Raw genomic sequence first — 14,638 nt, 5'->3', positions numbered from 1 at the left:
GAGGGATTACATATCTCATCTGGCCTGGGAACACCTTGGGGTCCCCCAGGAGGAGCTGGAAAGTGTTGCTGGGGAGAGGGACGTCAGGGGTGCTTTGCTTGGCCTGCTGCCCCCGCGACCCGGCCCCGGATAAGCAGCTGAAAATTGATGGATGGATAATCTACATCACTTTTTGATGTGTGGGGGTTTTAATTTGGAAAAACAAGAGAAAACAATTGGCAAGTAGAATGACTTTAAACATCAAGTCTGTACTTTTCATCTCCTTAGATTTAAGACTTCTGAAGACATTTACAAAGGCAGTTCTCAGGAACAATAACACAAGGACAAAGTTTTATAACCTGTGATTCAGACTGTTTCAGTCCTGTTTCTAAACTCCATTATGAGGCAGCAGCAGTTTTAAAAACTTGTTTTGTAAAATTCAATTAAACTCAGGTTTTTCCAGATTCATTAAATCGTATAATGAATTCCTTCGGTAGTGGGCATTTCAAAACATGTTACACATGCAAAATACAGATGGTAGAAATTATTCCCAGGGAGAAATTAAACAAGAAAACTTTTTTGTGTGTGCTGAAAATCGGTGAGATTTTATTTGCCCTGGGCTATGAGATACAACCACAAAGACACTGTGCAAAGAAAGCAAAGATTAAGTCACACTTATGGAGAGTCGGCAAGCACATGTTACACAAACAAAAAATGATATATATCTGCATGTACACAGTATATTGCCAAAAGAGATCATGCTACAAACAACATATAAACCAATAAAATGAGGGCTCGAAACTAACACAGGAACACAAACACCTCAATCCAAATAAATCAAAATATACGGTTATATTCATTGTCATTCAAATCAAAATTTGTAATCTCATAACACTGTTTTCTCTGTGTATTATCCATTGTTTACCGTCTTTAGCAGTCTGAAAATCCAGCTAAGACATGGCTCTTTACAATCTGTTTGCAACAGGAGCGACATGTTTTCAGACGCTTTAAAAAGCTACATTTAGCTACGATAGATGCTGGTTTTATTCAACAAGACAAGATGTTTCCCGTCGACCTGCAGCCTGAAACACTTCGTTCTGAGTGAGAAAATCATCACAACAAAGTTCAAAGTTTTTTGTCTGACACAAGTTGAACGCATCAGAGGAAAAAGATACATGAAACACATGGACATACCTAAATAATGTGCCGCCTACGTAATGTAAGGTTACATTTCTCTTTAATGAAAACAGTTTTAAAAAAAAAAAAAAAAAAAAGAAAAAGAAAGAAAAGCATTCAGCATGTATGGCAACCTCAAAGATATTTTTTATTCATCAAGCAACAACTGACATTTTGTTGTGCTGGCTAAGATATATACTGGATACAGACCTAGGAAATAGTTTACACTCTCAAAAGGGTTCGCTAAGCCCCGCCCCTCGTAATAACTATTGTGTGTCAAGCTTCTTATAGTATTTAATAAAAACGGGCAGATTTACTGTCGCAATGATATAATAAAGCAGGTTAACGATTTGCTAATATAACCGCTGTCGTTGGCAGATTTTATTGGCTAGCTAATTAAGCTAACGTTAGCCACGTAAGTTGGTTGAAAAAGCTGTTTTCAGTTGACTCATTTTTAAACTGAGAATCCTGTAAAAGTTTTTGATAAGCACTTAATGGTTAAATAGATGTGTCTCTCAATTGAGTGTTAGCTTAGCCTGGCCCAGCTTAGTTACTCCTGTTGCTATCGTCATAGTTTTCAATTAAAAACGATGAAAGATTTAAATTCAAAATACTAACCATTTTTTAAATAATGGGGTCCTTTTATATCAGACAAAAGAAGGAATTCTCATTTCAAGCTAGTGACTGAAGATTTAGCTGAAAGGCCACTGATGCAAGGAGATTTCTATAGCTAGCTTATAAAAGCTAATGTTAGTTTTGGCAAGTTGGTTAAAAAAGCTGTTTCCAGCCGACTCATTTTAAATTGAGAATCTTGTAAAAGAGTCTTTAATAAGCACTTAATGGTTAAAGAGACTTAAGAAATGGTTTTCATTTTCAAAATATTTGTTTCTCTTAACTGAGTGCTCCCTTAGCCTGGTCCCTCGTGGTTACTACTGTTGCTATTCTCATAGTTTTGTTTTTTTTTTTTCATTTAATTCATTTGATTAATTTATTCCTGTTAAATAAAAGCAGTGGCAGATTTAAATTCAAAATGCTAATCATTCTTTCAAAATAATAGCATCCTTTTATATCAGACGAAAGAAGGGCTACTCATTTCCAGCTGGTGACCGAAGATTTAGCTAAAGGGCTACTGACACAAGCAGATTTTATCAGCTGTAGCTGTAGCTAGCTAATAAAAGCTAGCCTTAGTTTCGGCAAGTTGGTTGAAAAAGCTATTTCCAGCAGACTCATTTTAGATTGAAAATCCAAAATGCAATGTACACTTAATGGCTACATCAGAGAATATCATGCTAAAAGACAGAAGCTAAAGCTAACACATCCCAGGCAATAAGTTAGGATCCTCACCCGTTGATGATCCATATAGATGACATGAAAATAAAAGAACGCATTGTTCTTGTGCTGCACTGTAGAGCAAGACAGGCCTAGTGCATAAGACTCTCAGTCTCAGTACTGATGAGCTATGGCCTAACAACGATAAAGCCTCTGGGGTTAACAGTCAATATTTCAGGAGATCCGGTGTAGCCAGCAGATAGGCCAAGACTTCCTCATCTGTGCGCCGCTCCTTGTCTACAGTTTGATTAGCAACTTGAGACAGTTTCAGATGACATTTTGACTAATCTTTATAAACAGATATTTGTATATAAACACAAATAAATTGGACAAAAAAGCTTCTAAAAATCAACGTCAGAAGATTGCAGATGGGTTCTGAGGTTGCATTTTGGCCAATGCGTTCTGCCTCTTTTGCTCTCCACGTGGAGCATTTACCTGTAGGGAACCACAGCCCTCTTGAACGTGAATGGTCAATACTACTCAGACTGCATGCAAAAGCGTGCACGCATAAGCAGATATCTGTTCTAACCTCAAGCTGTTTGGCTGTTGAGTTTACAGACTTTCAAACAGTATGTTTCATGTTTAATGCTGCAAGACAAAAGGTGTTCAGAATGAGTTTGGCAAACATAACACAATTTTGTGTATTTCAAGTTTGGCTGGAAGTGTTTACTTCCTCAAATACACTCACAAGCAGGAGAGAGCTGCTAACGTTGGCTTAAGCTGTGGTAGTATCCTGGAGCAGATTCCACTCAGTGGGGACAATACTCCACGGTGGATGTTCCAGTCCTGAACTGTTATTTTTACCAATAATGCAGCCTAGTTAGATATTAATGGGTTTTTCTTTGCCTTGGGAGTCACTACTCTGAGTCATGTTAATGACTGCAGTTAAGCTCTTCTTGGCTTTCGATTATTACAGTGTGTGTTATTAATAATGATAATTATAAATATTATTTGTTTTAGCTGGATATTTGCCGTTTACATTAGAGCAGATAAATCTATTCTTGCTGTCTTGTTTTTGGTTTTGGAGAGACACCACCCTCCAAACTCTTAGTATCTCACCACAGCTACAACATGTGGAGAAATATGAAGCTTGACGCGCTGGATCGGCTGTGCCTAGTTACAGTTGCTAGGCTATGATTGGACAATCGCTGGTTGGGGGGAGGGGTTTAGCAAACAATCTAACATTTGGCACTGCACGAGGTGAAACTACGAATCCCAAAATGAAAAACTTGTTTGATTGCCTTTTTTTTTTTTTTTTTTTTAAATCACCAGTGGCTCTCCAACTTGGATGTCCTTGGCTAAACATATATTTTTATTACACTTTTTTTTTAAAATTTTTTTTTTTTTTATTTTGATGTTAATATTTACTTTTCTAAAAGTGCAAGCAAGCGAGTACAAATCAAGCAAAGGCGAGTGTAGCATGACCAAATCTTTTTTTTCTTCCTTTTTTTTCATAGAGATTTAAATTTTCTTTTAAAGCACAGAGTTGAAAAATATACTAAAAATTTGTCTTAAAAACAGGAAAAAAGCAGATTGGTATTGCTGTAGCTTATCGATTATTAGTAATACATTTCCAAGCTGGTAGGAGAAGGTGCGACAACACACACTACAAACAGACAAAGAGGACAAATGAAGTAAAAATAAAAAAAATACAGATAATGAACCTGAACAATGGTGATGGAAGATATTGTCCTTTTTGTTTATAAGTGCTAGAATCGACATCCTCGTCTCCTCACTCATCGTCGCTCTTGTCCGACTGATCCTGCAGGAAAAAAGAGAGATAAATAAAGAGCATTAAGACCGAGGGAGATTAACAGGCTGAGGAAGAGATAGAGGAGAAAGCAGAGAACGCAGTCTCATGAAGGTCTATGGTCTGGTGAAAGCATCAACATGAGGAGGTGAAGGTCAACAACCTGATTATATCAACATCCTGAAATAAGAAAGATCTCCAGAGGAAAGAGGGTCTAAAGGTGAAGCCCTGTCTTTCAACCTCTCCTGTCCAGACTGTTTGTAGGCAGACGCTGATGAAGAGGAGCAACGCGGACATTTAGAAAGGAAGGAAAGTTCAGTTTTTAAATCTGTGGTTCAGCTGCGGAAGAGACTTTTCTTTGACACTGTGTCTAAAGGTATCAAACACCTACATACATATACCTACATTCAAGCGTTGCAGGTAAGTATAATAAATAAATAAAATTAGATGTTTGTGGCATTTAAGACCTCGCAAATTCAAATTAAGGCTATTTAATTAAGCAATATCACATGAGAGGGAGTGCTGTCGTGCTGAATATCAGCCAGCTGAAATTTGCTAAGACCTACGACTGTGAATGTGACCTTTCATTTATACGACAGTTCTGCATGCGCCATTTATTAGTTGACAGTAAAAAGTGACAACAGATTATGATTTGATGTATATTTAATGATTTACCCACAACACAAATAGTTTGCAACTGGACTCTATTCCTGCACACCAGCCTGCTACTTTGTGTAAGCGTGATATACATGTTACCACACCTTTGTTTCATCCTACATTTATCTGTATGTTTTCGTTTATTGTGCAACCAGTGAAATCAGAGCCTGTGATGCAGACGAGTTAACGGCTTGATCAGACAGGATGTTGCGGCATCTTCTGATGTCATACGAGCACACGTGGAGATGTGCAGTGAGGTACCAAGGCTCCTTTGTGGCAACCATTCATTATTTAACTCAAATGTCATTTGTTGAAAAATGTTCCTCTCTGCAGTGCAGTGTTTGTTACGATGTAAGCTAATTGAGGATAAACGTAATTAACTGTTTAAAAAACCTGCAAAGCCTAATGATACATACATAGTTAACAGTCCCAGCGCCTCCTGTCCAATTAAACTGCTTGGTCATAACCAGCTGTCGCATAACGACTTTTAAATCCCAATATAAATAAAATTTAAATAGGCTTTTCAAGGACCTGCAGACACCCCGCTTTAAACACACAGCACAGAAAGCACCGTAACTGATAGACAGCTGGGGACATCACTCACTACACTTAGTATTCACGGAGTAACATGGCTTTTGGCCACGCTCTGGTGAAGGTCTTATTTTTGGCTGAGCTGTTTACATTAACCTCAAACACCCTGCAGTTTAGTATCAGTGCTGGCATGAATAAAAACTTGCCTCCAGTTGCCAATTTGTGCTGAATATTGATGACAATGTAATGGAGGAGAAAGAATGCCTGATCCCTATAGAGTTAATATTCAAGTAGTATATCGAGATGTATCTGTCATGCTCTTGCCTGCATTTAAACCACACAGGGGAATGTGTTGGTGGAAGCGTGTTGAAAATACAAATAAGACAAGTACTGAACTTAAAGCTACACTTACCTTTCTGGATATGCTTTTCTTTGTTTAGGTTAAAATGCTATTAATAAGCTGATGGCACACTAAAATGTAAGTGAATTCCACCAGAAATAAAAACTCATTATTATACCATTTTCACATGGCTCTAAGAAAACTCCAATCATTGCATTCGGACAAATGCAATGATTGGTCAGAGTTTTCTCCTGTCCTGTCTGTCTCACCACGTGGAGGCCTCCGACTGACGTAACCGTTCGCATACCTAGGCTAAGGGCTAACCCCATCAAACCAGCTGTTCCCAGCGTCCTTCTAGCGAACGTCCGCTTGCTGGACACGTAAATGGATTACACCTGTAGAGATCCACTCACTGAGGAGTGAGGGACTGCTGAGTCCTTGTGTTCACTGAGACATGGATGAATGGTAACATATCAGACTCCGGTGTTGAGCTAACGGGGCTAACACTACATAGAGCAGACAGGGAGGCTGCATCATCTGCGTTTTTGACTGTGAAATGTTGACCCTTTTCATCTTACTATTGCACTATATGTTCTCTCTTATATGTTGCACAAATTGTTTTTAAATATTCTGGGGGTTTTTTTGTTTGGGGTATGCCAAATGTCATTTCATTTTTGTGCTGCGCATAAAAATGATGAATAAAGAAGTTCAGTTCAGTTCAGTTCATAATGTTATATCATATATAACGTTATGAACTGAACTGAACTTCTTTATTCGTCATTTTTATGACACAGCATCCAGTTGCTAATGGCTAACGTTAGCCTACTGTAGCATGGCCTCTGAAACATTAACGTTATCTTCCTTGTGCGTTTCCGCTTACCAGTAACGTTAAGGCTACTATCTAACGTCAGCACTGTAACCTTATTCTAAAACGCATCAGTCATCACTGACTCTGGTTGAGTTTTAAAACTCCAGGGTTGTGTTTGACTGTCTTGGTTGTAACGTTACATTCGCTCTCCTCTTCCGTGTATCTAACGTTACCTTGCCAACGCCTACATCTATCATAGACGTAATGAGGATGTAATGGAGGTGGGGGGAGTAGGTCGTTGGAGGGAGGTGGAGTTGCAGGAGGAGGGGGATGGGACTTTGGAGGGAGGCGGGCTGTGTGAAATGCAAGAAAGGTAAGAGTAGCTGTAAGTACAATTCTGAGGTACTTTACTTGAGTATTTCCATTTAATGCTACGTTATACACTCTGGAGGCAAATATTGTAATGTTTACTGCACTACATTTATTTTCTGACTTAAGTTACTTAGATTAATAATACAAATATAATTAACATACAGATGATGATGTAATATTATATGCTACGATTGACTTTATTGATCCCATGATGAAATTCACAAGCTACCCAACAGTGTTTATTAAGACCTCACCCAAAATACAGTATGTAAGGTTGGTGCACAAATATATGATTAAAAAAAACTTCCAACTTGTTGAGTCCAGTGGAAACATACAATCAGACTCTCCAAATCAAATCACAATTCAGGTGCTAATCAGTCATATTCAGCCTGGCTGGTTCCATCATTACAGCATCTGAAAAAACTCTATTTGAATTAGACCTAACAAGTTAGAGGCCTGTTCTTTAAATCTTGGCGATGAGACTATGTTTGTGATTAGATTTGTTTCACAAGTTATGCCAGTTTCATCCTTTGATTGTGACACATACAAAACCAGTTAAATATCTAGAAACATTTACACCATGTAGGCTTTCAACACCCTGCACACTGGTTTATTTTCAAATAATAAATATAAAAATGTATAGTAAATGGCATAAAATTAGAAATATCAACTATTTCATTTTGCTTTTTATGTTGTATTTTTCTGGAAATGATCCAGATCCATCAGTCACTGGTCCGTCCCTCTGCGCCTATAGCAGACATGATACTATATTTATCTCACTCTGTCAGTCTCTGTGTTTTTCTCACTGGTTGACCTTTTGACACACATACAGTACATTAAACAAAACACTAATTAAGAATGCAATTAGAACCCGAGAACTTGCCAATCAATAGGTCCTTCACAGTGATGTGCAGGTCGGGTGGTTTGGGTGAGCTTGGTAGAAATCTTGCGGATCATTAAGTGACAAAGCAGCGTTGCCATCTCATCACAGAGAAAAGGATATTACTACTTCAGGAATATGAGGTTACACTTACAGCGTGAAAAGGCAGATTGAAACTGGGATGAAATCTGATGGAAAAACTCCAGCAGACACAAATGTGAAGGAGCCTTTTAAGGTGTGAAAAATATCAGAATCAGGTGTGTGGTGAAAGTAGATCTACAATAGCTCTCATATTTCCAACTAGATGTGACGGTGTATTGTCTCTTTGCAACAACTCTCTCTACCTCCGCTCTGTTTGCAGCTTTTAAGGCTTTTTTTGTGGCTGAATATAATTTGTAGCTTCTTAAAATATGAATGAGGATAGTGAAAGCGAGATACTGGCTACAGTTGTATTTGGAGTAGACATGAAACGGCCAAAAACAAAAACGTAACAAGCATCAGATGGGCTGTATTCATAATAAATACGCCACAATGATACAAGTATGCAGTGCCAATTAATCAGTCAGTATAGCCATTTTTAGATAGGAGTTGTGCAAATTGCAGGAAAGCCCAATCAGTCTTTTTTCAGCATTGGCAGTATAAAAACAAAATCAGGGAGTGCGGCAAAATGCCGCCTGCCTACTTTTGTTCATACAGAATGTGCCTTTTTCACGGCAATGGGGGGCGTGAGCAAGTAACAAAATGTGTAGCTCAGTGTGTGACGTAAACAGTGACATGGGAGGGAAGCTGTGGCTGGTCAGTCCTTTCGGTTCTCTCGTAAGTCGGCCTGTCCTTCACCGTCCCTGTCATCTGACGGTTAATGGCCTCTTCGTTTGCGAGGGCAAGGAGGGTGTGCAATTCCTTGTCTCCCCAGTTGCTCATCTTTACAGTGTCTGTCAGGTTTGTGTTTCCCTCTTGCTACTAGCTGCTCGCTAATTCCTGCTACTTCCTGTTTATCCACCACCAGTGGCTCACACGTGCAGTGTCATCAACAGCTCCTCCCACAATTCTTCAACAGCCCCTCCCGTTGTGGAAGGCCGCCTTGGTCTGTTTAAACTACAAGGGTTCCGCCAATATGTCTACCCTACGAGGTGGAAAATTGGGCACCTCGGATCAACTCGCCAATCCGGCTCTGTGTCTAAACGCTCGCAGCTTGCCGGCAAAACGGCCCAACATTCGCTGAAAATCTGGCAGTGTAAAAGGGGCTTAAGAATGTGTGTGTGTGGGTGGGGCATAAGCACATACAGCAAGGAGTGACAGCCCACTGTCTGACACCGGCACACTGTGAGGACAGAAACAGAGGGCTCAGCAGTTGCAGTCCCTGCCGCAGCAAGGGAACCTGCCGTCTGAGGTCACTTTGACTTGACCAGCGGATATCACTACAAGGTGACTGGCTGTAGAAACAGGTGACATGCTTTATGTTCTCAAACCAGCCACCGGCCATTTGACCTGAGCTGCAGGTGACACCATCAGCCACCTTGAGTCGAGCTCGGATGGCCAGTTCACACCGCTGCAATGTTTCTCTGCAACGTTCTAAAACAGTTTTATGTCGTTGCGAATCTTTGGTCTGAACTGAGCTTAAGAGCACCCATAGAGGGAGTCTGAGACCTAAGAAGCCAACAGCTGCTCCACTGCACATGTTGTGCATAAAGAACATGAACTACTGACACTTTAGATTTAAAAAACAAACACTGGGATCAAAGTACAAGTTTGTGGTAATACAACACTAACAGGACACAAAGTCACCCTGAGCGAACCTCCCCGACTGCAGTGATTTATGGTGTGAAGGATAAATGTCATGCAGCACACGTTTGACAGAGATCAGCAGTGACAGTAAGTGACAAATGACATTATTCATTCTGTGCCCTCTGCTTTTTATTAAATCTACAGGTCGTACCAATACAGCACCCACTGAACTGAACCTGAACATATCATTTAGCGCGAGAATATACTGTAGGAAAATATTACAGTTGTAGAGTTTGCTTTTATCACTGACACTTAGAAGCTCTCTGATGTGTGGGAGACAGCTGAAGAGGATCTACTAGGAAATTAATCATAGGAAAATTAGCACTTAAGTGGTGGTTGGTGTGGCTTTAGTTTCCCATTATTGGTTTGATTGTATGCTTACAGCAATGTAGAGGACGGTTTGAAGAAGAGGATAAATACAACTAGAAGGCGTGAGTACAGTAAAATACAGTCATGACTTGGCTTCATAATAGAATATTCAATAACATACAGCCCACATGCTTAATTAGTTATCCTACATGGGCGCGTCCCTGGATGGATTTGATTTCATTTGTCGACCTTTTCCTCTCGTTAACTTCTGGTTAAGATCATTCTGTGTTGCATGTCCTTTGCTCTTTTCCAGCTTATGGATAGAATTGCTGTAATTTCCTCAGCTTCATTATTCCTGGCTGTGCCTCTCCAAACACTGATTGAATTATCAACATGAGCTCTTGTAGGGACATCACGTTTAACAGCCCCATTTTTGTGTTTCACAGTAAATGTTTGGGATGACCCTGAACAGTGCTGCAGTTTTCACTTTTTTTTGTCATCCACTATCAGTTTAACTGAAATTAATTAGCAGCACCTGGCGGCCCAGGTGCAAAACAGCTGCTGATTAGACGACTGGAAGGAAACCGACAGGACATTCGATAATGAGGACCAGAACTGAGATCCAACAAGGCTTGTTATACAGCTCTCAGTGTGCCATTTCTCATTTTTCATCAATTTCCAAGGCTGTAGTTGATGATATTATTAAAAAGATCAGATAGTGTTCATTATGGTCAGTGTCATATGAATCTATTTCTTTCATTTGCTTATTAAAAATTGTAACTGCTGAGCTTAAAACAGTCAGTTTAGCCTTTCCCTGACTAAAAGATCACTGAGTCATGACAGTAAAATGCAGAGATGTGGAACCACCTACATTGTCATCCAGGTCTTCATCGCTGTCGTCGTCGCTGACCACCGGCTTGGCCTTCCCTCGGCTTTGCCTCTTCTTGCCTTTGTCATGGCTGCGCGCCTCCTTACTCAGCTTGATCTTAACCCGCACAGACTTGGCTGAATGAATCAAGCACAAGGAGAAGAGTAGAACTGATTTAGAGTCCTTCACATAACTGGTTTTATCATCATTCGCTTAGTCAGACATTAAATTAATGTGTGTGTGTGTGTGTGTGTGTGTGTGTGTGTGTGTGTCAGTATGCAAATTAAGGTTGGCAATCAGTTGCATTTTCATTTCATCCAGTCATGGTTACTGGAAATCCCCGATAAGCAATCCAATCACTAGGGGCTGTGGGGAGTTATGTCACAGCATGCCAGTAAAATGCCAGGACAGATGACTCGGTGTTAGTGTCAAATGAAAATTTAAAATCGTGTGTTTGGGGATATTATGGTGAACATTTTATTTAAAATATTAAATAAATCGTATTCAAAAAGTTAACTACTCTGATGAGATGCTGGGTATTGATACATGAAAAGAGAGGGCAAACTGGTTGTTATAATTAATTTATAAAGTATTTTGTGCTGTGTAACAGGGCCCAGCAGGTGCACGTGCTGCTCTACCAGAAACATTTCTAAATGCACAGTAGGGGACAGATTCTAGAGATTATTTTAATAACATCTTTGCTGTTACTGATAGTTAGTTACTTAACCCTTTAAAAATGGACATCCCGTGGACAGCGGACAGGATTCTGTTTAAATCGATGTAAAAAGAACCATGATAGCAGAGCATTCTGTCTTTTTGCAGCAGAAAGCTAAGGCTTCTCTACTTTATGTTACCTCACCTTGAGTGCATTTTAAACATAGTATTTCACAGTAATAATCGGAATTTTTCCCTAAAGGCCACTGGAGATCGTTGTTTGCATAATCCTGTATATACGGATCTAAAAAAAGAACCCTAGTAACTAGAACATTCATTCTTTCTGCAGCAGAGGGCTAAAGCTGAAAATACTCCAGTGCTGCCGCACCGCAGTGCGCCATGACACGTGTCAAGTGCTGCAGCTTGTTAACAGGAGACCACACAATTATTAGTACCTTTACTGAAAGATCTGTACCTCTTCTGATTTCTCACCTGAAGTGTCAATCTCATGGGCTATGACTCGCCAGGCAAAATCTTTTTGGTCATGTTTTTTAATAACTTTGGGACTGTGGATCGTTTAGCTCGGGACATTTATCGACCTGAACAAGTCTCTTATTCATTCTTTGTCAAACGAGACACAGCAACAGCAACAGCAACAGCATTCTCTTTACTCATCCACGGGTTGTATTTGTTTTAAAAGCCCAACGTGGGACAGGAGTTGAAAATTAGCTGTAGCTATAACTCTATACGCAGCACATCAGGTCCATGCTTTGTAATGAAACTATGTTAACTGCACTGTCCCTATTAAATAAACAAAAAATTCAAAATTTAAATTCAAGCAGAGGAGATGAAAGAGCTGCTACGGGAGCCGGTATGTACAAGGAGAGAGCGAGTGGCGTAAAAGTGCATTTAATTCCGGGAGTGGTGAGGCTGGAAATAGGACAGTGGTGTGAAGTGCTGTGGGGTGGCGCGTCCAGCTGCCACTGGTGTGGGATTGTACATTGAAAATAAAGGGGCATATTTTTTGACGGATGCCACTTAGCGCTGGTGTGTTTCGGCCTTTAAGGGTTCTGTCTTCTGTGACGTCATTGTGCAATGTTACGTGTGGTGCAAAACTGCATGATAGTGTCAGAGGAATGAATGATGAATCCTTCACAAAGCCTTCGCACTCTGCTGATAAAAATGAGAATATCTCCAAACCTAAATAATTCACAATGTTCGAATAACTTATGGAGTGTTACAAAATATTCTGTTTATGTGTCTAGGTTTGTTTTTGGATCAATAGGTTTTGTGTTTTTATTTTGTAAAATCTGATGAGAAAATATATCCAAGATTTGTTTTTTAGTTTCAATACTTTTTTTTACTAATATGGAAGCATTTGAAGATACTCCAGGACATCACAAGAAGCAAAAACACCAATGTGGGCACTGGCAGACCATTTCAGTTAAAACTGCCTTAATATCGGTGTAGGAAAAAACAGTCATTACTATACGATGCAATCGCCAATAGACACAGGCCTAATGTCCTAGAAAAGGTGTGCTTTACCCTCAGCCTCTGACTCATCCTCGTCATCCTCATCCTCATCGCTGTCATCATCACTCTCGTCATCCTTGGCAATCTTCTGCCTGGCACTCTTGAACACAGACTGAAGGACAATGGAGTCCTCATATATCTGCAGGGAGATAAAAAAACTACACTGAATGAAACAAACAGTTCCTCGAAAAGCATGAATGAAATATATTACAGGGAATATAAGAAAAGCCTGCTGGGCAAGAGATTGATGTTAGAGGGGATAATGAAAGGAGGGGAGGCAGAGAGGAATGGGAACAGAATAAAACCAGCAGGCATGGTGCTAAAAATAAGAGTAAACTGCTTTTATTACTCATTGATACCAACTCTTTAACTACAGGCAGTGGTCATTCAAAAGTAAAGACAAAAATATACACCAAAGCAATGAAAAAAAGCTCTGTCCAGAAAAATAGGATTTCTTTTTTGCCTCTGTCTCTTCGGGCAGTTATAATGCTTTGCAGGTGGACACCTTTTAATAAACACAAGAATTAAAAAGAAGAGAAAAGCCTCAAGGACGAAGCCAAGCCCCCTAAAACAGAAAACAGCCAAGGAAGAAGGCTTCTTATAAATTGTTTGAGCACAACTTGAGAGTGAAACCCTGCAGACGTCTGGCTCTCCATCACACAGGGTTTAACACCATACAAAGAAATACAGATGATTAATAAGAGGACGGGTTTCTGACCTGGGATCCCTCCAGGTTGAAGGTCTGGGCGTTGTGACAAAGCAGCATCACATCCCTCTCCAGGTCTCCCACCCCTCTGTATTTATGGCTCCTCACACGATCCTGTTGACGGAGACAACAACAGCTTGATTCACACTCATCTTTCAGCTTCTGTGAGCCTTTAACTAATGAGATATTCAATGTGTTTCTTTACTTTTTCAAGACTCAAAAATGATGTAAATCTTTCTAAATGATACTTGTAATTATGTTGATTAGGGCTGCAGCTAACGGTTACTGTTACTAGCGGTTAGTCTGCTGATTATGTTCTTGAGTAATCAGTAAAAATGTCAGACAATAGTAAAACAAACAGCCGTCACAATTTCCAAAATCCCAAGATGACATTAAAATTGCTTCTTTTGTTCTGAGCTCAAACCCTCAAAAATATTTATGAGTTTCCAAAATCAAAAAAAAGAAGGAATTTTAAATGAAAAATAACTGAAATAATTAATAGCTGCCAATTCATTTCCTGACAATCACCTACTACTCAGCATACTAAAGATGCTATTCATCTTTTAAATCTTCGTCTCAGACAATTTATTATATATTTTATCAATAAAAGAACACTTACTGTCGGGGCTGTCTGCTGTTTATTCTGCATCTTTTGTTTCTGCCCTTTGGCCCCACTTATCATCATTATTACCATCCTATCTTTCAGTCACATTAACAGCCAGGTCATGAGTGAACACACCTTGATCTTTTTGAAGTCCACAGGTTTCCTGATCAGCTCGTAATATTCCGGGAGCTCCTTCCTGGATGGTAACTGGACGAACACCTCGCTTAGTTGTCTTCCCGACCTGGTAACAAAAAATAATTTCACATCATTACTGAATTCGCACTCGACCCTGTTTACAAGCAAATCATGACTTAAAACTACTTTTTAACTTCCCAGAATGTTTGGTGTCAAATTTTC

The 14,638-nt window shown here is 39.6% G+C and overlaps 1 protein-coding gene across 1 annotated transcript in view; it reads right to left on the bottom strand.

Moving 5' to 3' along the window:
* Nucleotides 1-535: 535 nt before the first annotated feature.
* The window catches only part of smarca2 (SWI/SNF related, matrix associated, actin dependent regulator of chromatin, subfamily a, member 2), a 69,464-nt gene continuing 55,361 nt past the window's right edge, over nucleotides 536-14,638 (bottom strand). The window contains exons 30-34 of the mRNA XM_049578464.1: nucleotides 14,417-14,522; nucleotides 13,690-13,791; nucleotides 12,984-13,110; nucleotides 10,788-10,921; nucleotides 536-4,246 (exon numbers count right to left, since the gene is read on the bottom strand). Coding sequence (XP_049434421.1) covers nucleotides 4,217-4,246; nucleotides 10,788-10,921; nucleotides 12,984-13,110; nucleotides 13,690-13,791; nucleotides 14,417-14,522 — 499 coding nt within the window. The 3' untranslated portion in view covers nucleotides 536-4,216. The remainder of the gene's footprint in view (nucleotides 4,247-10,787; nucleotides 10,922-12,983; nucleotides 13,111-13,689; nucleotides 13,792-14,416; nucleotides 14,523-14,638) is intronic.

This window comes from Epinephelus fuscoguttatus, linkage group LG6 (genome assembly GCF_011397635.1).
Source record: "Epinephelus fuscoguttatus linkage group LG6, E.fuscoguttatus.final_Chr_v1".
Lineage (NCBI taxonomy): Eukaryota > Metazoa > Chordata > Actinopteri > Perciformes > Serranidae > Epinephelus > Epinephelus fuscoguttatus.
This window is presented reverse-complemented; position numbering and strand designations above follow the sequence as displayed.